The 27,975-nt window shown below is 34.7% G+C and overlaps 3 protein-coding genes across 3 annotated transcripts; 1 reads left to right on the top strand and 2 right to left on the bottom strand.

Moving 5' to 3' along the window:
- Positions 1-603: 603 nt before the first annotated feature.
- On the bottom strand, positions 604-23,533 carry LOC106127003 (rotatin). Its single transcript, XM_013324918.1, has 33 exons — positions 23,316-23,533; positions 22,917-23,104; positions 22,634-22,827; positions 22,413-22,532; positions 21,995-22,193; positions 21,782-21,919; positions 21,285-21,500; positions 20,932-21,101; positions 20,591-20,798; positions 20,055-20,516; positions 19,695-19,839; positions 19,294-19,443; positions 19,060-19,184; positions 18,766-18,980; positions 18,558-18,694; positions 18,243-18,455; positions 17,920-18,172; positions 17,593-17,765; positions 17,011-17,280; positions 16,435-16,655; positions 15,468-15,612; positions 14,878-15,008; positions 6,779-6,887; positions 6,137-6,359; positions 5,395-5,561; positions 3,909-4,070; positions 3,452-3,718; positions 2,970-3,148; positions 2,401-2,599; positions 2,080-2,231; positions 1,600-1,816; positions 1,294-1,397; positions 604-1,111 (listed from the first exon to the last, which is right to left on the bottom strand). The coding sequence occupies exons 1-33, from the start codon at positions 23,347-23,349 to the stop codon at positions 971-973; spliced, it is 6,027 nt and encodes a 2,008-aa protein (XP_013180372.1). The 5' UTR covers positions 23,350-23,533; the 3' UTR covers positions 604-970.
- On the bottom strand, positions 8,000-12,098 carry LOC106127006 (cytochrome P450 6j1). Its single transcript, XM_013324930.1, has 2 exons — positions 10,367-12,098; positions 8,000-9,141 (listed from the first exon to the last, which is right to left on the bottom strand). The coding sequence occupies exons 1-2, from the start codon at positions 11,676-11,678 to the stop codon at positions 8,978-8,980; spliced, it is 1,476 nt and encodes a 491-aa protein (XP_013180384.1). The 5' UTR covers positions 11,679-12,098; the 3' UTR covers positions 8,000-8,977.
- A 273-nt stretch (positions 23,534-23,806) lies between the features above and the next one.
- Positions 23,807-27,971, top strand: LOC106127005 (tetratricopeptide repeat protein 37). Its single transcript, XM_013324929.1, has 2 exons — positions 23,807-23,912; positions 24,135-27,971. Exon 2 carries the CDS (start codon positions 24,135-24,137, stop codon positions 27,948-27,950), a length of 3,816 nt encoding a protein of 1,271 aa, XP_013180383.1. The 5' UTR covers positions 23,807-23,912; the 3' UTR covers positions 27,951-27,971.
- Positions 27,972-27,975: the final 4 nt, after the last annotated feature.

Genomic DNA, 27,975 nt, shown 5'->3' on the forward strand with positions numbered 1-27,975 from the left:
TTAGCGCAGATGGAGCTACCATCATCGTGAATACATATTAGAATGTTATTGTCTGTTTGCAATGGACGTTAAATTGTTTGATTTAACAATGGTCGAGGCAAACATTTCTTAATTAAATATTATTGAGTTTAGTGATTACAGTACTTGTGATTAGCATGTAATCATAATGTAACTTTGTTTACGCTCGTCATAAGTTTATATAAAATGTTATTTATTTAATGATCAAGAAATTTACGACTATTTAATTCAACAGTATTATTGAGACTGCTTGCTCATACTTGAGCAGGTAGGAAACGGATCATAAGCAATCTATCAACTTAGACCATTCACATTGGTTATGTAAATTTCATCTAAGATATAAATAATTAACTTAACCATTACCCACGTCATACTTATATAGAAACAGGAAACATTTGAAAAAACAAACAGATTATTAAAACGTTTATTTTAAAATTCCGTCTCACAATCAGTTTTAACATCGCCGGCATGTTGGTCAAAGTACATTTTATTCAATTATATTTATTAATATACAAACCAATTATAAAATCACAGAAATTAAAGGTTACATACATAAAAAATGTCAATAAAAATATAAAAATGAAAAGAACCTCCTCAGTTTTGAAGTCGGTTAAAAAAAATGACTATCACAATACTTCATCAAAAGATACAAAAGAATACAAAAAGGTTTACAAATGCATAAGATGTAGATCTGTTTTACTTCTTTTACAAACAATATAAAAACTCGTAATTCAGACTTTTTAGTAGAGATAACACTGTTCATAAAATAATTCATTAGAATAGAGAAGTGAAATTGCAAACCATAATCGGCTCCAATCTTTCGTGAGACAACGAAATTACAAATATAGTCTTTTTAAGTATAACTACTAACTAAGGAATGTTCATTAATTATAAAACATATAGTTCCAAATACTGACTACCCATTATCATATTGTTTCACAATAAGGCTTTGTCACATGGCTTGCAGCACATTGTATGTATATGTGAGGAGCTGCAGCGCTTGCTGTGCATCTTCTGCAGTCGACCGATGGTGCCGCTGCAGCGCTGACTGCACAGCCGAGGTCACTCCAGCCCCTCGCAGTACTAGTTTTGCCTGAAAATACATGGAAATTCATTTGGTTTCGTCACTAAGTCAAACTTGTATATACATTTGTTAACTTCTTTCACTCTCTTTGATAAAACAGAAATTATAGTCCAATCTCAAAGCGGGTATAAGCAGACAGGATAACTGCCGACATTACTCTATTCCTAGATGAAGTCATAGCGTGTTTGTACCCTGTGATTGTTGGCGGCGAGTGCCCAGGCGGCGCGCGCGGCTAGCACCACCTCTGACGTGTTGCCCGTCAACAGCGCCGCGGACAGGAACTCCAACAGATCCGCTGTTAAACAGAGCATAATTAAACTTTTAAGTTCGCAAAATGCTTTGCACTATACAATACAGACAGGGGACAGGAAGCTCAGAAACGATATGATATTTCCCATTCCTATGCATCCACTGCCAAATCCACTTTCCCTTTCCATCCTTTCCTTTTAAACACAGGAGTAAAATTAGATGCCTTCATAATATGTGTGTATACTGACGTGCGTGCAGGAATGCGGCGCGGTGGTGGTGCGCGGCGTGCGTGAGCGCGGGCAGAAGGCGCGGGTGCGGTGGACGCAGCGCCGGTAGCGCCAGCAGCGCCGCTCCCCCGTCAGCATGCCGCGCCAGCGCCGTGCACAGCCGCGCCCACGCACCGCACGCCGCGCTCCACGAGGCCCCACGACCGCACGTCTTACTCATGAATGATAATACTTCGCTCTGTGAAATAAAACAAAAATCTATATTAAAAACAACACGATATATTTTTTTAATATAATGTTATTTCGAGGTACGTAGCCATCGAATAAACAAGATATTTGTATCTTAAATTCGAATTTATGCAAATAATACTTTTGCGTTTTTACAAATAAAACCATGGGAACAAAAGAAGAACCTCTTGCAATGTTCTACAAGCCTGTTATTATTTGTGGATGAATTTTATCTCAATCAGCAGCCATGTTATAGAATTGAGTGTGTGGTACCTTTAGCAGTATGGCCCTGCAGTGGTGGTGCGCGGCGCAGTGTCGCAGCGTGCGCAGCGCGGGCAGCAGCGGCCCGCCGCCGCGCCCCACAACACGGCACACCTCGCCTACCAGATTGCGTCCGCCCACGCACGCACACATGCACGCCCACGCTGAAAAATTAATCCATTTAAATTTTTCATCCAATAATTAATTATTCATTAAAACCATGATTGTCGTTTTCCAGATTACCATTTAGTGTGATATTTTTCATTCGTCATAATATTTTATTTATTCGTTATAATAATAGCAGAAAAAGAATAACGCAGATAATAAGGTTACCTTTGGGGCAATCATTGGTAAATGTGACCAATAGATGCATGATGGCGGTCCTCAGCTGTTCCGTCATCATGCACCACGGCCACAGCTTGTTGAGGCTGCAAGTTATATTATCTGCAAAGGCTTCCTTAGCGGCCGGGCAGTCCAACATCAAACTGCTTATTAAGGTTAGCAGCCAATACAATGTGTTCAGAACTGGTTCCTGGAAATTAAAAATCGATATATTAGATTTTTGCGACAAAGTAAAATATCTATGAAAGAGTAAGGCAAAAGTGAAAACTAAGCTACAGCGCCATCTAGATTCACGGTGTTAAATTAAAACACTATAATCGAAACAGACTTTATCGTTAAAAATTTTTTACAAACAGTAATCTATCAGCAAGTTCCCTGACTAATCTGTTTTTGAAGTTTAAGTAAGTACTAAAAGAAAATCACTAGCGTACTAATCGTTGATTTCCGAGACTAAAATCTTTGTATAAAACATATCTTCATGCCTGTCATTATCTTTGACAAAACGGAGATATGTTTTATACGGGAATTTTGTTGTCCAAAAGTAAGGATAAGTGACGTACATGGTTAGCGTTCCTGATGACGTCAGCGGGCTTGCCGTGCATGGCGAGGTGGTCGCGCGTCACCCTCAACGCGGCCAGCAACGCGCGCGGCAACTGCCGGTGCGTGCCGTACGCCCGGCAGCGCGCGCAGCACGACACCAACACGCACAGGCATGAACTCACGCGCACCCACGCCTCCTCTACAATACAAAATAATATTTAATTTATGCAAAATTCTAAATATATTTCCTTTATTTATTCACGTAGGAACACTATCAAACAGCACAATTTTTTTAAACATTTGAATATTCTATGACCATTTTGGTTGGATTTGTAGCCTTCGGCGTGGAATTGGTTGTGTCGTGATTGGTTAGTCATAAAGGGGAAAGAATTGATGGTTTCTTTATTTGTTGATTAACCGTTTTACACAAACCTTGCTTGATTTTTTAACAAAAATGTGACCCATTTTACTGGATACTTTTTAGTACATTTAACAGAAGTACCTTGGCTGGCTTCGCATTTTCTCTTATCAAATAGTTCTTGGAATGTGTTTATGAGCAGCTTGCACAACTCCTCGCACAGATACTCGGGCTGGCAGTCGTCGCGACCCGAGTCGCCGGCACCCGACCTAGCGCTTTGAACCACATTCTCATATTTCATATTTGAGAAAAATTCGATGAAAGATTCGTCACTAGTTTTGTCCGCATGTTTTTTATTCGATGCAGATTTGATCAGCTGCGTCAGGCAATGCATCGCTGCGTCTTGAAGTTCTGAAAATTTATATAAGTTTATTTATTTATAGCTCTGCACATATCAACCTTTTTTTGTTCCAGTTTAAATCAATCAATTACTTGTAAAGAAAATTGATTAACATAAAAACCTATTAATACTCCAAACAAGCAAGTTCTGTACTCGTATCGATAAGAGTAATTAATCTTAAATTATTACTATAAGACATACCATCATCGTCTGTCTGTAGAGAATGCATCACTATAGTAAAGAAGGGCATGGCTTGTCTGTGTATAAGGTCTGACCACACGACGTCACCGGCAGAGCGCTCCGGTAACAAAGCTGCGAGCAATGAGAACGTCTGCGTACGTGCGGACTTCTCGTCATCGTCGCCTGGAAAATTATAACATAAAAATATGATATGTATGTAGCTATAGAAATAAAAAAGGAAATGTTTAGATGGATAGATTTTTGTTTGAAGGTATCTCTAGAAATGCTGCATGGATCTCGATGAAATTTGAGATAGATGTAGAACATAGTCTGGACGAACACAGAGCCTTTGTGTTTTTCCTTCATACTATTTAAGTTTTTTTAATATCGCGCGAACGGTGTCGCAAGCGGCTGCTAGTAACATTATAAATGCGATTGGCTAAATGTTTGGATGGACGGATGTTTATTGAAGGTGTCTCCAGAACGACTGGATGAGTCTCGTTGAAATTTGGCATAGAATTTAGTTTGAAGGAACACAAACTATCTGCCAATTAAGTTTTTTTTTCAATCACACGCGGACGTAATCGCTGGCATTAGCGAGTAATTCAATAAGGCCAAGTCAATTTCCTCTTACTACCACTAGACTTTGGCTGTCGAGATACGAAATTAGGATCATCAAATTAAATTCTTATAATGATGTAATTTAAAGGTCATATTATTGAAGTGGTATCGTTTGCTTAAATCGTAAAGTACGATAATCGTTATCAGTTCACAACAAAGTGATTTATCATCGGCAATACTCCGCAGTTTCATGTGAGATAGATAACAGAAACAATACAATGTGTCGATACAATCTGTATGTGAATGACAGCACTTATGTGATGATTTTTATCTCAACAAAACAACGTAAAATAACTCTCTATATCTGAACTTATCTTTTAACCAAAAATATAAATACCGATTTTTAGGATTTAAAACTTGTAGAGATTTATATTTTGTTATGATTTGGAAAACTTTAACTTTAAATATCTAACAATAAAGCTAAAAGATCGAGTGCGCTGAGGGCCGCTTCCGCGAAATAATACCAGTACCACTCATCCTGATGAAGGACCCCCGATGGGCTCGAAACTAGTCGGTGCCGCCACCGTCCAAATATACGTGAGTGTTTAGCCGTTTTTATATCAGTTTAACTAAAAGATCCATCGTCAGTTTACAAATTTATTCATCTAATTCGTATTAAACTGATACTTTATTGAAACTATCTTACTAAGCAGATAACTGACTGATATATTTTTACTATGTTGTAATTACAGTTAAAAAGATAAAAATAGCAAATCAAGCAACACTGTCGCTAAGCAATTTTATGTTGACGTATCTATTTGCAGTATGGTTACTGAAAATACTTGAATATGCAAATTATTATCCATCCAATCATTTTGAGAATCGCGTGAAACTTTTAATACGCCCGGAAATAGATCATTTACTATAACATAAATTTAAACAATACCTTCGTCAGTCGTTGTCAAAGTGAGGAGCAAATTGACCAGACAGTCTTTAGTATTGGCGAGTGATGCGCGCACGCATTTGCGCGTCGCAGCCGCGGCGAGCGCGCGGCAAACCGCGGCGCGAACGCGGTGACGCTGCTCCAAGTTGCCACAACTCCATGACGCACATCTGTTATTAAATAAATTTTACTTTAAAAAAATCACATCATAATTGATTGGGACTAAACACAGAAAAGGCGGCATAGTAATCTACCTGAGCCAGTAAACCGGCTTACTATTTTGCCTTAACTTGGACTCGATGTTATGAACCCATAATAATTACTTAAAAAAAAACAAACATGAAGGAAATCGTAATTGGTAAACACTAGGCCACTTACAATAATACGCGTCATTAACGTTCACGTACTTAACTTGATAGGTAATTACATTCGTCGCGGTCACTAGCAGCTATTAAAATCGCATTATCATCGCGACTGTACGTAAAAAATTGTACTACCAAAAAATATTACATAAACTAAGCCTTCCGCATCTCAGTGATTCTGCCAAATCAAGATTGTTTGAAGGTCTCTTTAGAACAGCTGCATGGATGTCGCTTAAATTTGCCATAGATGTAGAACATCGCTTGGAAGGACATATACGTTACTAATCAAGTTTTTTTTCCATGCGAACGGAGTAGCGGGCGATAGCTAGTCAAGAATAATTTATCACCATAACAATAACATTTCCAAACATAGACCACGTTACCTGAACATGATTCTATATACTCCTTGTTCATTCCACACGTCGACAGGGCAGTTTTTGAAGGCGTTGATATTGTGCAGAACATCTGCAACGCCTACCACCAGGTCTACCGACGGTGGCGGCTGAACGACTTCCTCTGACGGCGACAGCCGGAGTTCCCCGCTCTTACGTGCTCGTACCTCCAACTCCGATCGACGCTCCAATACAGATAAAGGCATGTTGGGCTCTAAACATATAATTTTACACTTATACAATGAAAGTTATAGTAAGAAATAGCATTATGAGTCATAGAACGATAAACTTCGAAAAGATTTTTCAGAGACATAGTATATGACATTGTCTTGTAAAATATTAGGTACATGTATGCGTATTTATCGGGGTCGTAACTGCATTTATTCTTACTTTACGAGAACTGGTGATAAAGTAAATAACTAAAGCTGAAGTTCTTAAACCCTTATTAATAAAACAAGATTAAATGGAATGCCACTTTATCATATCAATAAATAGCATTCTTATTCTGTGTGTCAGCATATCTTATCTAAACATTATTTCCCAGAGTTAACTGACTATTATCTAGTTCTAAGAAAATGAAATCATTTCATGACAACAAAGAGCTTTTCTAAAATCACGTCATCAAATACTTACGAAGATAATTTTGATATTTTTTCTCGTCACAAAAGTCAATGAAAATTTGCAAACAACTCTCCAGAAAGTCTGCTTCTTTTAGCTGTATAATAATATCATTTTCAAAAACCTGAAATATAATACATACACTTATTTACTTATTTAATATTTATCTTCGTCATAAAACCATAACCGCGTGGTTTTCCCAAAATGTGAATTTACTAATCGTATATTTACTCAATAATTTATAATTATTATGTTTGATATTGGAAAATGACAATCATATTTCTTCCTTTATTCAGCATTGCTCCTTATCTGACTTGAAGATGAACAATTATTTTTTAAAGAATTAAATCACCAATTTCAGATAAGATTATATTTACACACTTTTAACATCTCGAACAAGGTATCAAGGGTTTATTACAAAAGAGTGCTGCCGACCTTATTGTTCTTGATGTGTAATATCAATTGGGTGTATGACGAATGAAAACTATTGCAGCTAATCTAGGACAATTCACGAAAACTATTGTCGTTACGTCAATCTCGATGCTCAATAGACATCAAACAAACATTCCACAACGATTTTTTTATTGTGCCGCTTTGTCATTTGATAAAATATCTTCATATTAAATACACATAATTTAATGACTGATTCATTTCGATGATAAATTCAATTTCATGTTCCAGAATACTAGTTCTTATCCTCATTGAACATATGCGAGGAATCGCTTCCAAGTAATTCTCGAAACTAGTAGCTCCGCAGAGTTTACTAATATTCATAATCATTTGAACTCATAATATTACACAGATTTTTTTTCATAGATAGCGCAATAAACTTTATCAAGGAAAAACCAACGCATAGACAAGACAATGTCTTCATTAAATTAAATAAGTTAGCAAATACATGGCGTAGGTGCAAATAAATGTTAACATAACGTTAAACTGTTTTGTTAACCATGTTAAACATTTAGAATCGTACGTAAACTCTAAAGTGCATGCAAAGCAAAATATTCAAAGCAATAAAGGTTTTATTCTCAAACGAATAATTATGCGCATAACTTAGCATGTGTAAACAGCATTTCCTTTTGTAAACTACGAATGTAACTTAAAAATTTGATTTAAATATTTTTACCGTTAAGACTACTTATTTCCAGACTATGTTCTACATCTATGTCAAATTATATCGAGATCCGTTGTACCATTCTGGAGATACGATTAGGAAATATCTATCCATCCATACATCCAAAATTTTGCATTTATAACATTACTAAGACTAGTAAGATTTACAATTTGTTGAACGATTCTGAGTATAAAATAAGCTACGAAATATATATTCCACACTGTTTTCCTAAACTCGCACTGATCGTATATAAATTGCGTAAAGTCGTTCGTCGCTTTCTGTACTTAGCTGGTCAACCAATAGAATATAGACTGAATAAAATAGTCTACATTTCGGAGCTAAATTAAGAATAGTTAATATAAGAGCAGACAAGACCAAGCTAGTAACTTGCCGTCTTATTTCCTAGGATGTTGTTGCGTTATGAATACGTAATAAGATTTTAGGAAAGTTAGCTTTTAATGCCAAGGGCATAAAGTATAAACAAAATAAATCCAGTTTTAAAATAAATATTTATCTCTGACGTAAGTTGGTTTTTGTTTTGACTTGATTTTGAAACAATTTACACATTCAAGTTGTTTTTGTAGATTTTCACAAATAAAACAATTTTTATGGCAATTCATATATTTCAGATTCTTAAACAAATATAATTTAAACGAAGAGATAATTACCATAGTACTTATGGTAATCCTTTTTAGTTGTAGAGAATTTTTAATACTGATTAACTTAAAAACAACTTGTTATTCGACGTAGGTTTACCAGTGACGTCTTATTTACTTTTACATTATACATCTATGTTTTTTTTATTATATTTAATTCGTGAAGACATAGAAAATTGATAATTTTGTCACATAGCTTATCTTCAAAAAGTTAAATACAGATTAAGACAAAAAATATTTACTTTAACCCAGTTTTATAGTCACGTCTTTTCAACAGCTTTAACAAGCGCATACATTCCCCTAAATTGAAAAAAAATGGCTAATTCACAAAGTTGAAACAACCTTCATTAGACAGCTTTTCTTGTTTTTCGTCTTGATTCAGTTTTATTAAAAACAAATTCTTGTAATGACGACTATTACCGCATCGTTACTTCTAAGCTGGTTTTACAATGGTTTAAAACTTAACCATATTCCGCCTTTATTCTTGAGCATAACGCTGCGAGGATCGTAATGTATCGTTGGCGTGGTTCTAGCGCAAGGCTGCACTTGGTACCCGCTCAACACGGCCGCCAGACCGGCAGACACGATCAGCTGAGCGAAACGAGCACCTAAAATGCAAATAATCACTTAATACTGCGATTAGAAATTTAGATTTAGAATATTCACTTTCGAACTGATAGTGAATTAATTTAAATAAATCAAAACATATAGAGCGACAAAGTTATCTGACCCAGTGGGCATACGTCTGTGCCTGAATTATGATAGGTCACTAGCTCACCCTTTCAATGTCAAAAAAGTGTCACAAGATCCTTGTTGTACCGTAGCTATCTTTTGTCATATTCCATGTTTATAGGTTTTACATATTTTGACAGAATTAACCGCGAAAGCAGACCAGATAAGCATGTCGCACTATAGTTTAATCGTATTTAATCTATAAAAATTGACACTGGAACGGTACGTTTGTGTGAACGATACATTCATAAAAATAAAAACACTAATTCATAATAAATCATTCAGAATATAAATACAAAGTGATCCTATAAGGGTTCCGTTTTTTTTCCTATGAGGTACGGAACCCTAATAACGACATTACATCGGATATCGCAATCCTTTAGTTTAAATGTTTGAATGTTTTGGTTTTTCATGCATGTTTTATATAAAGGTTTATGTACTCTTAACATATATATATATATATATATATATATATATATATATATATATATATATATATATATATATATATAGTCCTTTGTTAAGATTACATATATCGTATAATTCAGTACTATTATATGACATAATTATTATCTGCACAAGTTAACATTGTAGTAATTTATAGATTAAACTTGATAAATAAATTATATTGCGAAGTACCCAAAACACTAGGTTATGACTTGTAACGATAAGTGCATTAATTCATCATGATGAATCATGATCAACGCTGTTGCGGATCATGATTATGATACGATAATCACACAAACAGTGTTATCACTAATAATTTTATTCATAAAATTACTAAAGTAACTCAATAATCACTGGCTGGCACATACCATGCGGTGTATGGAGTTTACATTCCTTATTGAACACACCGCAGGCATATTGTTTGCGCAATGTTTAAATAACATAGAACGTTTTGTCTCTGAATGAACATCATTGTGTGAATTCACAGGATTTGCTCAGCAAACAATGGGCTATTAAAGACAGCAATATTATTATATTTTTATGAACCCAATTCAACAAACCATTCGTTTTATTTTACGTTATTATTTATTTACAAACTCAATGTAATTACTAAATTGAAAGTAGTTTTAGACAATACTTATTAGCTTTACTTACCAGGACAACTACGAGGACCTTCTCCAAAAGCCATAAAAGCTGGTGGATTAGAATCTTCTTTAAATCTATCCGGATCAAATTTTTCAGGATCCGAGAAGTATCTAGGATCTTTCTGTATACAATGCAACGGGATAAGTACTGCGTCTTTTACTTTCACATTGAGTTCGCTCGACAGAGTGCATGGCGCCGTGCACAGGCGCGTTGTGAGCGGCGTGGGGGGATGCAGTCGAAGAGTCTCCATCGCCGTTTGGACCACCAAACGCATCGCACACACTGCATCGTAATTCAATCCTCCGTAACGTTCCGTACAATCTATTATTTCTTGTCTCACTTTATTCTGCAAATCGGGATCCTTCGCCAGTTCATACAAGCAGAATGACAATGTGGTCGCCGATGTTTCTAAACCGGCTAACATAAATATAAAAGAATTGGACGTTATCAATTCATCTGACATATAAAATTCAGTTTCAGTGTTTTGCATGTTTAACATCAGTTGTATAAAATCGTTCCTCTGTACTCCCGTCTTGCGCCTTTCTTCTAGGACTTGACTAATAATATTTGTAAAGAAAGTTTCCACTTCCCAAGAGTAAGTTCTGAGATTCAAAAATTTAAACAACTTCGGGAAGAAAGTCCGACAGTAACGTTTCAGTACAGTAGTACGATCCGTCTTGAACATCCTCTGTGACATCGCTAAGAAAGGTGAATCAGGATTTTTCAAGGAGCCGGGATCGACACCGAAGGCGCAACTGCCTATTACATCTGTTGTAAATCGCGACATTAATTTCGGAACATCGACATCGTCCAACGCTTCTTGAGACAGAGCTATTTTAAGAGAATTTGCACAGTCTGCAACGAGAGGGAACATCGCTTTCATTTTGGCGGACGAAAAGGTCGGTGTTACTATGTGTCGCATGGCTTTCCATTCGGCTCCGCTCATGTTTGCCAGGTTGCGAAGTAAAGGTTCTCTTTGAGTGTCAGTCGACACCGATATTCTGTCGCTGAAGCAGGCAAAGTCTTTAATAAAAATATTCTTGACAATATCCAAATCTATAACAAACAGCGTCGGTCTTCTAGCTTGAAAAATACCAACATATTTCTCTTCTCTAAAGGTGTCGTAGAAGAACTGAAGCATGTTGGTGTAACTTCGTCGCATTGTCAGCGTCGCACCAAAGTTGCCGAAAATGGGACATGGCTCTCTGTACGGCACTTTTCTGTGGAGCCAGTATTTTCTCCCATTTGTAGTAAAGTGAAAAATTGTCAACAAAACAATTAATAAAAGTAATATAAGTAGGAAAATTACACTCAACCACATTATAACTCCGTGCACACTGGTCGTTTTTTTTATAGTTTTAAGTTTGAAACACGAGAAGGAACCGAAAGCCGGCGAAGTAAACAAGGAGCGCGCGAGCGGCGTGCGCGGTTATGGTATGTAGATGTACGACCGCGGCGGCCGGCACTCGAATGAGCCGAATCGCGTTAGCAGCGGCGCACCGAGCCTCAGATAAGCTTTACGTTCTGACGCTCTCAAGGACGCGATTGTTGACAGTAGACGCGATGCGCCCGTGACTTGAATGCACCCGCATCAAGCAATCAAGTCAACTTACAAAGCTTTTAAACACTTTTACACATTTAATTATTCCCATTCATGTATGCCACAAGCTTTATAATTGTGTCGAGAAATCAAATCCATGTTTTGTTACTAAAAGCCTGTGAAATATTAACTGACCTTCATTAACAGATAAAAAAGACAGTCCTCCAGTTCAATGAAATAAATATGCATTAAAATCATGGAAAACTTATTGTAGTTTTTAAAAGCGAACTAAACTTGGGCCGGTCAACTAGCGTTCGCTGCAAGCTATTGTGTTCCAAAACGAGAATTATACATGTAATAAGAAACATACCTCGCATTCCTTGGCTCAGTATGGAGACGAACTCAAATGTAGAACTTTGAAATGTATTTTTGACTATAAGTACACACATTCATAATAGAATTTAAACGATAACGTGAGATTTCCATTGATAAAGGTATTAATGATGTAGTCAATTATACATAGAACTTCTATTCCAAATAACAATGTCCTATTCCACCTGCAGACATTTTGAACAATACACACGTAAAATGATGAACAATAGAACATCAAAAGATTACGGGAAACAATTTAAAAACACTTATAGATTTGCTCAAGAAAAAATACATGTCATCTATAGTGTGTCGCGCCTGACGCCTATAAAATATCAAATTAATTTTGTATGACGATTAATGTTGTACTTAATGGGCGGTAGTTATAGTGTCGTACCATACGTGGATAACGAACAAATATGAAATATCGAGAATCGGTCTTGTAATAAGATAAATCGAACAAATACTATAAATAAGTTATTTTATTACTTTTTGAATTTCTCACAGCTATTTGGATGTCTCGCACGATTAACTAAAAAAACACACAATATTCGGTTGTCAACTCTACAATATTTAGTTTAATGTTTTATTTCTTTATATAGTTTTGAATAATAAAGTAGGCATAAGCTAATCAATTTTATTGATATTGTAATTCTAAATCAATAATCATGAAATTTTCGATTGCAAGGTATAGGTATATACCTTCATAGAAGAACCATCGAAAATTGAATTGTCAACAAATCTATCTTAATTAGACACACTATAGTTTTATGACTATGGATACAAGTCATAACACTTGGCCGAAAAACGATTATTAAAAGTTAAGATTAAACATTGAGAAACATAAAGGAAGTGTTACACTTACAATTTATGTTTCAACATCCGTAACAACAATGAATGAACGCAAACCACCGGCGGATGTTAGTATAGAAATATAAACATCATGAAAATACTGTAATATTATTTGAAAAGGAAATCTAAAAGCGATCTACGCAGTTGAAAACGCAATATAATAAATAATAATTGAATAACCAGTTTCGTGTTCGAAAGAGAGCGGGAAAATCCAACTGTTATTTACATATGAGGAAAATGTTCAGTAGGTCAATAGAAGTGTTTAACTGTTATTCACGTTATAGACTTTTACACGGGTGGACATAATACTTAAAAAAAGGGTCTTGACAGACAGACGGATGGACAACAAAGTGATCCTATAAGGGTTCCGTTTTTTTCCTTTCGAGGTACGGAACCCTAAAAATAAAAAGTATCACTCAGCCTTGGCTTTGTAATGATTTTAACTTATCTTACTGTTATAAATGCAAATGAATTAATGAATGTTTGTTAGAAAGTATCTAAAGAACGACTGTATAGAACAAAAATTGTCTTATAGAAAGCATAGGTTACTCATGTAGTTTTTTTTTTAATTCCGTGCGGGCGGAGTCGCGTACAGAAGCTAGTTAGGAATAAAAGTCGAATATCGTATCTCTTAATGGTCCCATCACGGTGGTCTACCATCTTTATAATTCGAGTCACGAGCAATAGCGGTTGCAGCAATTCACTGTCGACCACAATGCTCTCCTATTTAGGCACATAACTCATCTTTTTGACATACACATGTATTGTTTATGAAATGAATGGGTAATTTAATAAAGTCTAGAAGATAACGGTCTCTGTTATCTTATAGCGCATCACAAAAAGTAGTTTAATTAATCTATTGTGCATCATTAATTCCGTTATGCACAAAATGTAAACTAAAAATCTTACTTCTTCTTACGAATAAATGCGAAAGTTTAGATGGATGGATATTTGTTAGAAGGCATCTCCAGAACGGCTGTGTTGATATCGCTGAAATTTGTAATAGATGTAGAACATACCCTGGAAGAACACATTGGCTACTTACTTAGTTTTTTTTTGTAATTCTACGCGGACGGAGTCTCAGGCGACAGCCAGTATTTGTTATACTAACAAAATCGTAATTATACTTTCGGTACACAAAAACATACTTGTTGTTCAGAATTCAACTTTTACTTTTTACTTGTATTCAAAAATAAATATTTTGTTATAACGTATATTTTCAAGTAGTTGCTAGTATCTTGATCTTCTATTACGTGATACATTTTATTTTTAGCTTACTTAAGTTACTTAAATGCGTCACAAGGTTATTAACATTGATTACTTGTTACTGTTTGTTATTCCGTGTTGTTTCTTTAAGTCATCAATTAATATGGAATGATTATTCTTTTTTAATAAATTATTTACATTGAAAAATAATCTTACTTCTTATCTTACTAATAGTATAAATGCGAATGTTTGTAACGCCAAACTCCATGAAACGTTAAAAATGCTTAAAATTGGTTGGTTTACTTTATTTTCTTTAAATCCCACGCGCAACAGACACTCTTACTTATTACTAATATTATAAATGCGATTATTTCGATGGATGGATGGAGGATTATTTGACGGTACCTCCAAAACGGTAGTATGGATCTCGCTGACATTTGGCATAGATGTCAAGCACAGTCTAGAAGAATGTATAGGCTACTGATTAAGCTTTTTTTAAACCGCGCGGACGGAACCGCGGCAACAGATAGTATATCTATAAAAGTGTACTTACAGTAGAGTGTGGTGTGGAGCGGGCAGTGACAGCGGCCAGCAGCGAGGCGGCCGCAGCGCGCACGATGTTCGCTTCACCACATCGCAGCAGAATGTTCAACGCGTATTGACATATTGACTCGCTCGATATACCTTTATAATTTTGATCAATAACTATTCAAAATTTGTAAAATTTTTCCCCTCAAGAGTTTAAAACAATAATAGGGAATAGGGGATGAAAGTTTGTAAAGTGTTTTATAAGTCGTACTAGTTGTCGCCCACGACATCGTCAGCGCGGTATTAAAAATTAAAAAAAAACTAGTACTCACAGACGTTTCGCTCCTATTGGTCGCTGCGTAATTTTACACAGCCTAAATTCCATTTATAAAGCCTTCCTTTATAAATGAACATTACAACAAAAAATATTTTTTCCAATCGAACCAGTAGTCCCTGAAATTAGCGCGTTTAAAGAAACAAACAAACTCGTCCGCTTTATAATATTATATAGATAATAAAAACGCTACCAGAAGACAGTATTTTAGGTGGACGATGTCGCGAGCTAGTTCACAATAAGTTTAAATGTTTTGTGTGAATATGTAGTGAAGGTCATACATTGCAAGATATGTGGCAGCAGCTGCGTGTATTGTGTGAGCGCGGCCATGACGTGCAGCGCGGCTGCTCGCAGGCTCGCGCGCTCGCAACGCACGCACGCCGCGGTCGTTTGCAGTGCGCCGCCGCACCACGCCTCGCTCCATCTCTATTGTAAATTAAATCAATACTACTAAAAACAAAACTCTGTAACACACTATGAAAGACAACGAATCGACACTTCAATCTTCAAAAACTTTAAGCTACAGATTACTAGAACGGATTTTATTCGCCTGCGTATTAGAAGACAAAGTATCCTATTTTAAAAATATAATAATTACACTTAACAATAGTCAAAAGTCTGATATCTTTTATAATATCAAATATTGATAAAATACTAACAATTAGTAATGCACTCGAGGCGGTTTGCATTTTATGGACTTGGATGAGATAATTTTAATCTCGAGAGTTTTATATATACGCGTTATAAATTATTTCAATATAAGTTATAGTTCTTAAATTGAGTATATAATAAGTTTACCTTTTATACATTCCCCTAGAACTCTAAGAAAAACAATTAAAAAATTATATTCAGTTTTATTCTGTTGTTTTTTCTATGTGTAGTAAACAAATCAAATAGGTGAACTTTACTAGTGTCCGATACGTGAAGTATTTTATCGTCAAGCCGGAACCGAGAACGTATGTAGGTCATGTTTTGCTTTAATTTAGTAAAGAGATAACAACTGTTTTATTTACATATTACACGAGGTTTGATGACAAAATGAAGGTACAAAGATTTCAATACGAGTATGAACTAAAGACTAAAAAAAATGTATAAATAGTGTCATGTACGAGTCAAATCATATAACTCTTTGTAACGTTGTCTAATATAAAAGTATTTTTTAATAGTATATTGTAAATTTTCAGTGCAATTTAAAAAAAAAATACATACTGATAACGATCAAAATGAACATAAAATAAGTTAAAATACCTGTACGGGAACATCATTTTCATATATTTGTCTGAGTATTGCCATCAAAGCGAGCAGGGCGTCTTCCTTACAACCCTGACTCTTAAAGCCACTTCCCACTCCGCAGTTAAAAAATGTCTTTGTCAATATATTTAGCGCTTCAATTAATGTGTCTTCAGATAGATGGCAGTAGCGAGAATACAACGCATATCGAATACACCGCATCACCTCGTTTAGATATCCTACAAATATATACTATTAGACAAACAATTTTTTAACAATTATAAAATATAGTACTAAAGTAGTCGGGTTGTAAATATGTTCAAGTAAAAGTATGAATGGATGGATGTTTTTAGAAGGTATCTCCAGAACGGTTGCATAGATCTCGGTGACATTTGTAGAACATAGTCTGGAAAAACAGATAGGCTACTAGTTAAGTTTTATTCACATGTAGTAATTTATTAACCTGTAATTTTCATATATTTTCTAAAACAGGAACTAATACGATACATTTTTACATGACTAGCAAATAATAGCTTGTACGTGCAGTTTCATCTCATCAGTATTACAAGGGCGACAAACTTTCTGTAACTTTACCTTGCATATGAAAATTTTTCATATCAATATTTTCCAGACAAGACAACAAAATCTTCAGCAAGCTCTCCATACGCTTATCATCATATTCGTCCTGGATATCAAGCAGTCTTACACATCGCCAGATAACCTTAACTATGTGAATATGTAGCTGGATAACTTCTATATCTTCTTGCGAAGTTTGTTGTGGATAGAGACGGTCACGACTCAATAGAGATATCACAGCTACGTCGTTACATATGAAATACGATATGATCCAGCTCATAGTTGTACCTTTAACAAAAGAAAATTCATATTAACATGTGTAAGACAATTAAAATAATAGAGCAGACAACAACGTATAGAAATGTCTCTTTTCTTACAACTTATGTATTACATAATAAAATGTAGCAATTCCTAGTATGGTTCATTTCAAATATCTTGGCGGTCCAGTATGCAACCCGATAAGACCTACTACAATTCAAATTGTGTACTACGCAGGGACTTGCGTGCAGTTAACAGCTGCCAAGATATCTGAAACCTACTATAAAAAGAGCCACGAGGGACATCTGTATTTAAAAATTAATTTGCTGGTAGTTTACTTACGGTTGGAAGGTACATTATCCATATAAGAGATAATGAACCGTAGCAGAGCTATGAGCAGTGCGGTGTCATTGGTGGAGGCGGGCGGCGCGCATAGGAAGCGACGAATGTGTTGCCATGGCAATGCACCATACTCCTTTAGACTTGTCGACGAACTACACACCAGCGTTGCGTGACTGTTCAACAACCAAACTTATTTGAAACCATTTAAAACAAGTAAAATCTCACTCTACAATGTATATTTCATCTTTGCCATGCTCATTTACCGTCTCAGTTAAGAAGAGACAATAAACCATACAATTTATAAATCCTAAATGCGTATTTACTTACCTCTGTAGCAATGCGAGCGCTTCCAACACTTGTGCATGTGAGGTGGCGTTCTCCAATGCCAGCAGACCTTTAGTGGTACTATGTATGACGCAGGCGCTGCGCATGAGTGCCAGGTCGTGCGGGGCGGGCGCGGGCGCAGGCAGCGGGGGCAGCGCGGCGAGGGCGGTGCGTACAGCACGCACACCCCCCGCCCACGTACACCACCAACGTATACGTACACAACGGCGCCATTCATCTTCGCTTAGTAACCATTCTAGAAATTATTCTCCAATATAAACATACATTCAAGTAATTATATGATTCATAATTGTAGTTAAACTAACCCAAAGTACAATGTTCTGCGTTAGGACTCGTGTTCCAATAGCTGTTTACATGATACGGTAGGGAAGTACGTTCGGTGACACAGTGGGGCAGCGCGGGGACCTTCTGCCGCGAGGAGTCGATGTCCTGCAGCACGAAACCCGACCACGCTACCAGAGACAAGATCTGAGCCGACATCAACACGCACGACTCGTTGGACGGGAACGCGAGGATCACTGCAATTTAATATTTTTGAAAATCCGAATCCTTTAAATACCACGCAAAAAGTTTTATGCTGTGTTTTGAAATTAGTTTGAAACAATATTAAAAAAATTAACCTCTCAGCAAAAGTAAAGGCAAATCCGTAATCTTGACTAAATTATGTCGGCTAGCGAAGCACACACTATTTAGAACAGAGACGCAACTGATGGCACATTCTGGAAACGCCAAATAATCCTCTACCATCAACGATAATCTGCAATAAAATATATATAATTGCACTTTCCAGCAAGACGTTTGCGTAATATCTAATATGTTAAATCGTACCTAAGTAAAGACACGACAAGATTAACTCCGTCATGTTGTAGGAAAACATCGTGGGAGTCGTGTTGACGCAGCAGTACCGCCAGCTGCTGCAGCGTACTACGTCGCAGTGAGGGCTCGAGTCCGGGCCGCGACGTATTCGCCACGTACGTCTTGCCCACGCCCTCCCAACGCAGATCTTGTTTCAACACTTCCAATATTTGAACTAAACCTGCAGTCTAACACGAAATAAACTATTTTAAACACTTATTGTAGCACCATAACAATCCTGGGAATTATAAATAATTGACTATTTACCTGAGGACTCTTCGTGAAAGAGGAGGAGGAGTCCAAATTAAATTCCTCCGGCTCCACTCTTCGTAGTGCATTCAACAATAAATCAGAACGGAGTGATTCTCGAGGGGGCAAATATTGATCATCATCTGAAAATAAATCGTCGCTTTATTCAGATGCCAGATTCACTACAATAAACAAAGTTTAGTTTTTTTATTCAATATATTACAGATAAATTTTAATAGAGAACAAACAAACCTAAAAGACGACATAACGAGTGCGCCGCTTCCAACTGTACAACAACGCATTTGACAAACAAAAGCCTCGCCAAGCCGCTAACCATCTCCGCAAATGAAACGCCCATACGTTCCACTATATCGGGTTCAAGAGACTTGCATATCGCTTTTCCTTAATAAAAAACAAAACATTAAAATGTAAACAACATATATCTTACTAATATTATAAATGAGATGTTTGAATGCAAGTATGAATGGATGGATGTTTGTTAAAATGTCACCTTGGATCTCGCTAGAATTTGGCATAGACATAAAGCATAGTCTGGAAAAACACGTAGGTTACTATTTTTTTTAGTGTCGCGAGGAAGGAGTCGCGGGCGACAATGAGTCCAAGGTATAAAGAGAAAAAGGAAATTGACGTACCTATAGGTGTGTCATGCGCGGCGTACACGTGTAATAGCGGTAGGATTGGCAGCAGGCTGGCCAGCAGCCGCCACCAGCAACTCTCGCTCAGCACCAATCTACCGCGGAGCAAATACAGCATAATCTCTGATGCACTCGATTTTACCTGAAAATATCATATTTATTTAAAAAAAAACTGAAAACCTTTTTTTTATATTCATTTATTTAAAAAAAAAGTCCACGCGTAAATAAAAAAAACTTAATTAGTAGACCCATGAAGCTGTTCTGCAGTTACCCTCTAACAAACATCGATCCATCCAACATTCGCATTTATAATTAATTTCGACAAGAAATCTTGGACTAGTAATGTAAGATATGTACCTGTTCTAAATTCGATGACAATCCATGGCAACAAATTTCAGTTAAGATACCGACATCACAAAGCAACATCAAACACTGCTCATGTTCACTCTGATAAACCTCATTACTGAACAAAATCGAATTCACCATAACCTCCAACTTTTGATAAAACTTCACTTTAACCCATTCTATATTATGAGACATTAACTTCAGTGCGATATTCCTGACAACAGACCAGTCATTGTCATCAGACAAATTATTTGTCTTCATTAATAAAATATTGCAAATATCCTCCAAGAAAACTTCACTGTGTTGCAAACCGAGAATTGGAATGGAATTTTGAATTTCCTTTAAAACTTCCTTCAAATTTCTATCAATATTGTTATTCTTCATAAATTTAACTGCAAAATCCATACTCGTGTATAACTCTTTGAGTGCTTTATATTTATTTTTGTGTTCTTGATCTAAAGCTGATTTACATTTCTGAAAATAATTTATATAATAACTGAATGTAAAGTAGTGGTTAAAATAATTTTACATGTCATTTTGTGGCTTACCGAAAGAGTATCATTGATTCTTCTACTCAAGTCTGGGTAAAGGAGTTCAATTACTGGATCCAACTGAGAGGCTTGCAGTGCGACAATCATTGAAGAGGGTGGTAAGGGAGATTTTTTAGCCCAATCAAGAAGTTTCTCAGCAATAGACATCAATCGTAACCAAGCTATCCGATGATGATCTCGGTCTGTATTTTCCATAAAGGATTGTCTATACAAGAAAACTATGTATATATTTAACTTATAACCAATAGCATTTATTAAATATTTATTGAAATTATGCCGTCAAAAGACATATATATCATGTTATTTTTTACACTATAGTCTTAAATAAATAAACTCACCTATATTTTATTAAAAGGTCACCTAACATGCGCATTAACATGCACGTCTTATGCGCTATGTCCTTATGTGTTTTGTAACTATGTTCCGCTATCCAGAATTGTTCAGAAACACATTTTAACAATAACTGAATAAGTGAATCAATCAAATCCAAACATGTATTTAATTGTCTCTGTGAAAAAATATATTATTATACAATTGACCACTAATAACTACCACACCAAAATTTGTTGGATATACAAAGTTTTCATTCTATATGAATATTTTATCTGAACTAAGGGAACTATTAAATGACTATAGTAGCAGAATGAGTGTGGCAGTAGCTTAAAATTTTTTCGCAAAAAATAGTACTAACCATGTTTAGAACTTCGCTTTCATTAGGATCTAATAAAGCAATGCTTCTGGACATTATAGATAGTACTGAATATGCAGTGTTTAAAGCAAAAATTGGTGCAGGGATCTGTCGGAGAGGTGTTATTGAGTCCTCCGCACCTTGTAGGTTAAATCCACCTGCAATTTTCTCCAACTCAGCATTCACTTCATCATATGATTCTTTTACTTCTATAGACACCTAGAAATACACGAAATATTAAAACAATAACAAGTAACAAGCACTAAACATGTAATTATTTATCATTCTTTTGAAAATAAGCCTATATTAACTTCAAACTGTTCAAAAATAAAATTCTACACACTTCAGAGTTTACTGAGTTTACTACAATTTCTGTAGTAAATGTATAGTAGTTTTCAGATTTCTTGACAGCTCTGAACTTTACATGACTTGGAACACAGAATAACTATGCCCCGCCAAGATATTTGAAAAGAACTAAAGACATAGAATAAATATCTTACCTTATTTTTAGTATGAACTAATTCAATGGAGAATAATTGTTCAAGTCTCTGATGTAAGGCATGAGTAATACAGCGCAAAACATACAGTGCTTCTCCGGGATGACTAGTTTTTTGTCCATCTGCCATCATCACCAGTGTCTTTAAAAGTATATATGTAAAATGAAATTGAATATTGAATATATAATTATATGTTTAAGTATATATCATACATACATTTACAATAGTAGGCCTATTAAGAAATATTTCTGGTGGAAAGTCTTTTAAAAATACATCACATATGAACCTACAGCATCTTCTTATTGATTTCACTACTTTCAATGCATCTTCTAGCAAAACAATTGTCTTCAAATCAGATGGACAAATATCAACCCAGGGGAATAATAATACTTTGATACCATCTGATGTCATTGACCTGGAAAAATATATTGAATATTTTAATTCACTTGAACTAACAAAAAATTAATGAGTATCCTACATTCTACATCTGTGCCAAATTTCACCAAGATCCATGGATATGTTCTGGAGATACTTTTAAACAAACATCTATACATCCATCCATAGAAAGATTTAAAATTTATAATATTATAATAGTAAGAAATAAGATATAAGAACTTGACAGTAGCATACTTACATTGTTGAACTATTTGCTCTCCTATCATATTTCAAGCTGAATAAGTCTTGCTGGTTAGTCAAGTCCTCTTGGTGAGGTGAATTATGATAATCGCCATTTAACCCCTGTGTACTTTCAGAACTGTAATAAAAACCGTGTTTGTTAGAAATATAAATAAAAAATTTATAAAATTATAGAAAAAGATGTAAAAATGGAATTTAAAAGAATAAAACTAACATAACCTTGTACTAGATCCCAAAATAAGTGGTGGTACTAAATCATTCTCCGACTCCACAGTTTTTAAGAAATACAATGTATCAACCACATCATCAAACAAAACCAATGCTTCAGTATCTACTTTATTCTTTATTTCCTTTAAGTCATTTAGCATTTTATTAATACCCATTTCTTTAACAATATATGATCCACTCTTAGTCTGTAATACAATGAAGTAGAAAATATTAATATCAGTTATAAATTATTTTTACATTCATTACTCAATTATACCAAGCAGGTGATACTAGCCTTAATTGCTGTTAATAGAAGACATAAAGCTTCACATTGCAAAGTTGGTTTTTGAACTTGAAACCATGCCAACAAACATTCCAAGAGTTTCCGAGTAGAAGAAAGTTCATCTTCCAACTGCCATCCCAATTTCAATTTTTCTGTTAATAATTGCAGTGATCTCTCCCTTATTTCTTTTAACGGGTGATCTGTTATTTAAAATAAGTTATTTTAAAACAAGATATTTTTTGGGTTATTGAAGGGGCTTTGCTATTGAAATTTCAAACTTGTCAATAAGGTTTAACCGTTAGGGCCGTAAATATACATTTAAAATAAGCGTAAGTAAACCCTTGAAGTGTTAAACACAAGCAATAGCAATAGAATTAACGATAAACCACTCAAATGTAAATTAAACCGTACCCAGTTTTTTAATGTAACTTGATAATACTTCCATTGAACCGATCTTAATTTACAAAAGGCAACTTTCAGATTTCTAAGACGAAATATAATTCGTTTATAAGAAATCGTGTTTAATCTTCGAATTGGAACATATTTTAGAGGTAAAATAATATAAAGGAAGAAAAAATAATGGTTTATAAACCGTTATAAGTTCTGTAATTCAGTCCTGATTGACTTTGACATAAACTAAATGAAAACATTGCTGCAAAACATAAACAAAACAAAACGTAACCTGATCACAAAATCATCACTTATTCTTTGTGTGTCGTATTTGACAATTCCCCAATAAGATATGACCTAAAGGTCTATGTTACCAGGTCATAAAATAAAAAAAAAATTAAAATTCCTCACATTGGTCAATTTAAATGTCAACGTCATTGTCATATTGTGCTTTTGACGATTTCAGACGATTTTTAGATTATTTAATAAAATAAAAAGCATAATTTGGGTTTATTTGCTTTCAGAAGCTTTAAACTATTGTATTAATATGTAACTCAGTATAATAATATCATTTAAAGTAATTTAAGTATTACAGATATCAACTATTAAATCAACGAGGTATGTTAATTAAAATGTCTAATTTTACTGATAATTTTACACAGTCATTCAAAAACTTGAGTACTAAATGAATATTATGTTAATTCTTAAATCTTGTAAAATGTATGATTAAAAATGGAATGATGTTTGCCAAAAACTACCAAAATATTATTTACAAAAAGTTATTATTTAAAGTCTTTGCAAAGAAAACTGTGAAAATTTTAATAACATATGCGTTTACAGATGACTGATATTAAAACGTTATTAAAAGAAGCAAGAAAATTAATAGATGAAAAAGCTTTCAAAGAGGCTCAGGAATGTTGTAAAAATATTCTGAGAAAAGATAAGCAGAATTATCTAGGGTTAGTCTTACTGGGTAAAGCTCTAAATGAATCTGATCAAGCTCCGCTGGCATATCAAAAAGCTATTGCAGCAAAACCTGATCATCCTTTAGCATGGGTTGGTCTAGCAAATTATTATGAACAAAAAGATGATGATGTAGCTAAACTGAAACTAATTCCCATATATGGGGAAATATTAAAGCTACAAATAGATGAGGAAAAAGCATTAGAGTGCATTACAAAACTTGGACATCTCGGAATATCATTGAAAAATGGCAAAACACTACTTACATTGGCTGAGTTTATGAAAAATATTCAAGAAGGTAAACTGCATGAAGTAGCCCAAGAAAAATTACTTGTTTTACTTAAAGCAGATATTTTATGCGAAGAAAAAGATATTTCAGTGATTTTAGATGTTCTTACACACATTTATAACAAGGAACCAAATGAATCCTTACAAACATTATGGGGCAAATTAATCTTACAGAAACAAAACTTCAACAATTCCTTGATAGAAGTGATACAACTGCCATTTTTCTCTGAAAATGTTATTTTAAGAGAAATATTATGTAAACATTTGTGTAAAAAATTTGTTGTTAATAATTCCTTTTTAGATTTTCCTATTGAATCTTACTATGAGAAAATATCAACAGGAATTGAAAACTCCAAATATCCAGCTTTGTTACAAAGTATGATATATTACAATAAAGGTTTATACTTTGAAGCTTATAAGCAGTCTGTCCCTTTGATTAATTACCAAGAGGCGGAAGTCACAGAGGCAACATTCATTATTAGATGTACAATAAAGTTAAAGAAGTGGCCAGTGACACAAAAACTTGTTACAAACTTTTTAACAAAAGTAAAGGATGTTGATTTTGCAAACGATTTGAAAAAAATGTTATTTTTGTCTCTTGTTGAACAAAAGAAATGGAAACACGCTGTTAATGTAATCAAAGAATTTCCTATGGAACATTTGAGTATAAGTGAACAGTCTTACTTAGCAAAATGTTTAATTGAAATAAATGAACCAGTTGATCATATTATCCAGAATTTAAAATCAACAGATCACTATTTAGAACTAAAAGCATTATATTATTTGAAACAGAAAATGTATACAGAAGTGATAACATTGCTAGAAAATGAAAATTGTAATACATTACATTTTCTTTATATGGGTATTGCTTATTGGGAACAGAAACAATATGATAAATGCCTCTTGAATTTACTAAAAGCAGCAAAAATGGATTCAGAGCTTCCAGATACATTTTTGTACTTAGGATATTATTATTATTACTATAAAGAAGATTTAAGCAAATCCAAAAAATGTTTTGAAAAAGCATATAGCATAAATAATACTGATGCTAATATTATAAAACATTTAAGTGAGGTTTATTCTAAATTACAATTAAAAAATGAAGATTTTGAATTATTGAATAATGCAAAGAATAGTTTGAAAATGACTGAGTGGATAGACTTCAAATTAGGACTACATTATTTAAGTAGGAGAGAATGGGATAACGCTATAAATAATTTTAGAAATGTTATCAAAATCAATCATAATAATTTGAATGCATTTGAATGTTTAGCTGATGCATATTTTTCTCGAGGTTCCTACACGTCAGCATTAAAAGCCTATAATAAGGTTATATCACTTAGACCAGAAAGAAGCTCTCATTGTTTAACTCGGATTGGGTATATTTACGCTTTATTAACAGAATATGAGAATGCCATTTCAACATTTGAAGCTGTATTGAAAGTTGATCCATCTTCACTATTGGCTCTAAAAGGAATTTCTGAAACATGGTTGAGGATTGCAAAGAAAAAGTTTAATGCTAAATTATATGGTAGTGCAAGAGACACTGCCCAATTTGCTGTGAATTATTTAACAAAAGCTTTAATGATGGAACAAAAACATTCTTGTTTTTGGAATCTGTTGGCTGAGTCTCTTGTATTCATCACTAAATTACCAAATAAATATTCTTTTGTATATATGACAAATACACAGAGTGATTTTGAGGAAGGAGTGGTTAAAAAAGAAAAAAATTGTATTTTTCCACAAATTCTAGCGTGCTATTCTCGAGTTGCAAAACAGAAACAGAAAATAACATCATACGATTTAGCATCTGCTTATCTCTCTTATTATCATGAAACCAAAAATTTAGTGAATTTACAAATATCTTTTAATTTAGCACTTGCTTGCATAAATATGAAACCCTCTGTATGGAGGAACTGGAATTTATTGGGTAAAATATGCTTATTTTTGAAAAAATATGATATTGCGCAACACTGTTTCATCAAAGCTTTATTATTAACACGTAAATGGTCAATAGCAAAGGTATGGTGCAACTTAGGAACATTATATGTAAAATTGCAACTTTCTAAACTTGCCAATTATTGCTTTTGGAGAGGACAATCTACATTACCATCTTATCCTCAAAGTTGGATTGGACAAGGCCTAATAGCAGAAACAATTAGAGAAGAAGAAGCCATGGATCTCTTCCGGCATGCATCGCGCCTCGGGTATCATCCAGAGAGTGCACTCGGCTATGCTGACTGGGTTTGCCGTACCTTAAAGAATGAAGATTGTCAACGCAATACTGAGCTTAAGTATGTTATAGAAGGTCTTCACGCTGTAACCTATGCTATAGATTTGGTTGAGTGGTTTTCTAGTTTCGAGCCTGATAATGCTTGTGCATGTACCATTCTTGGAATATTACAAGAAAGAAACGGCCTTTTACGAAGTGCATTAAAAAGCTATGAAAAAGGTTTTGATAATGCAGAAGATGACAAAAAAAATATTACTCTTTTGAATATAGGCAGAATTCAAGTTAGAATAGGAAATTATGATGATGCTATAAACAGTTACAAGGCCATTACAGAAGCAAGTTTAGACTCTACATGTGGATTAGCACTTGCACTTTATAAAAAAGGTCTGTATGAGGAAGCCTATTCAGCTTATGATACTGCTCTACATTGGCTAAGCAACAATGACAATGAAAAGGCAGATCTTCTTGTTGCCATGGCTGGTATAGCTTACATGTATAAAGGTGCTGATGATGCAAAAACATTACTATTTCATAGTATTCAAATATCACAGAAAAAGCCCACACCTTACAGTTTATTCGCGATTTGCTCATTAGGCATTGCTCACTCTGATCAAAGCTTATCAAAATTAGCTTTAAGTGAGTTACAAAAATATGAGCATGACCCAGATTTTGGCTATGATATAGGATTTTTAAAATCGTACCTAGTTGGTGATGACAATCTTGAATTAGGTATTAAATTGTTAAGTGATTCCCTTCAAAACCACCCTAGTAATGCCAATCTTTGGTTTTGTCTAGCCCAATATTGCTTAAAAGCTGACAAATCGAAAATCGCTAGTCGTTGTGCCCAGCGAGCAATTGTTTCTGCTCGTTATAGTGAACAGGATTGTAATTCGCCAAAAATGCTTGCAACTGCTAGCATAGCAGAACATGTTGCAGGTGACCATACTAAAGCTATGGTTATTGCCAAAGAAGGTCTCCATATGTATCCGTGTCAATCTGAAGTATGGGCTGCAGTTTTACTATCCATATTGAACAACAAAGTTTGGGTAGAGAAAAAAGACTGGATATTAAGAGCTATTGTAAACATGCGACGAAATTTAGACATTTCGAGACCACTAAGCAGGTGGGTTACTTTAATAGAAAAAAAATTAAGCAAGCTCTTACAGTTATGAGATTTATCCACTAAAAATTATATCC

This window comes from Papilio xuthus, unplaced genomic scaffold (assembly GCF_000836235.2).
Source record: "Papilio xuthus unplaced genomic scaffold, Pxut_1.1 DF824888.1, whole genome shotgun sequence".
In the NCBI taxonomy this organism is placed as follows: domain Eukaryota; kingdom Metazoa; phylum Arthropoda; class Insecta; order Lepidoptera; family Papilionidae; genus Papilio; species Papilio xuthus.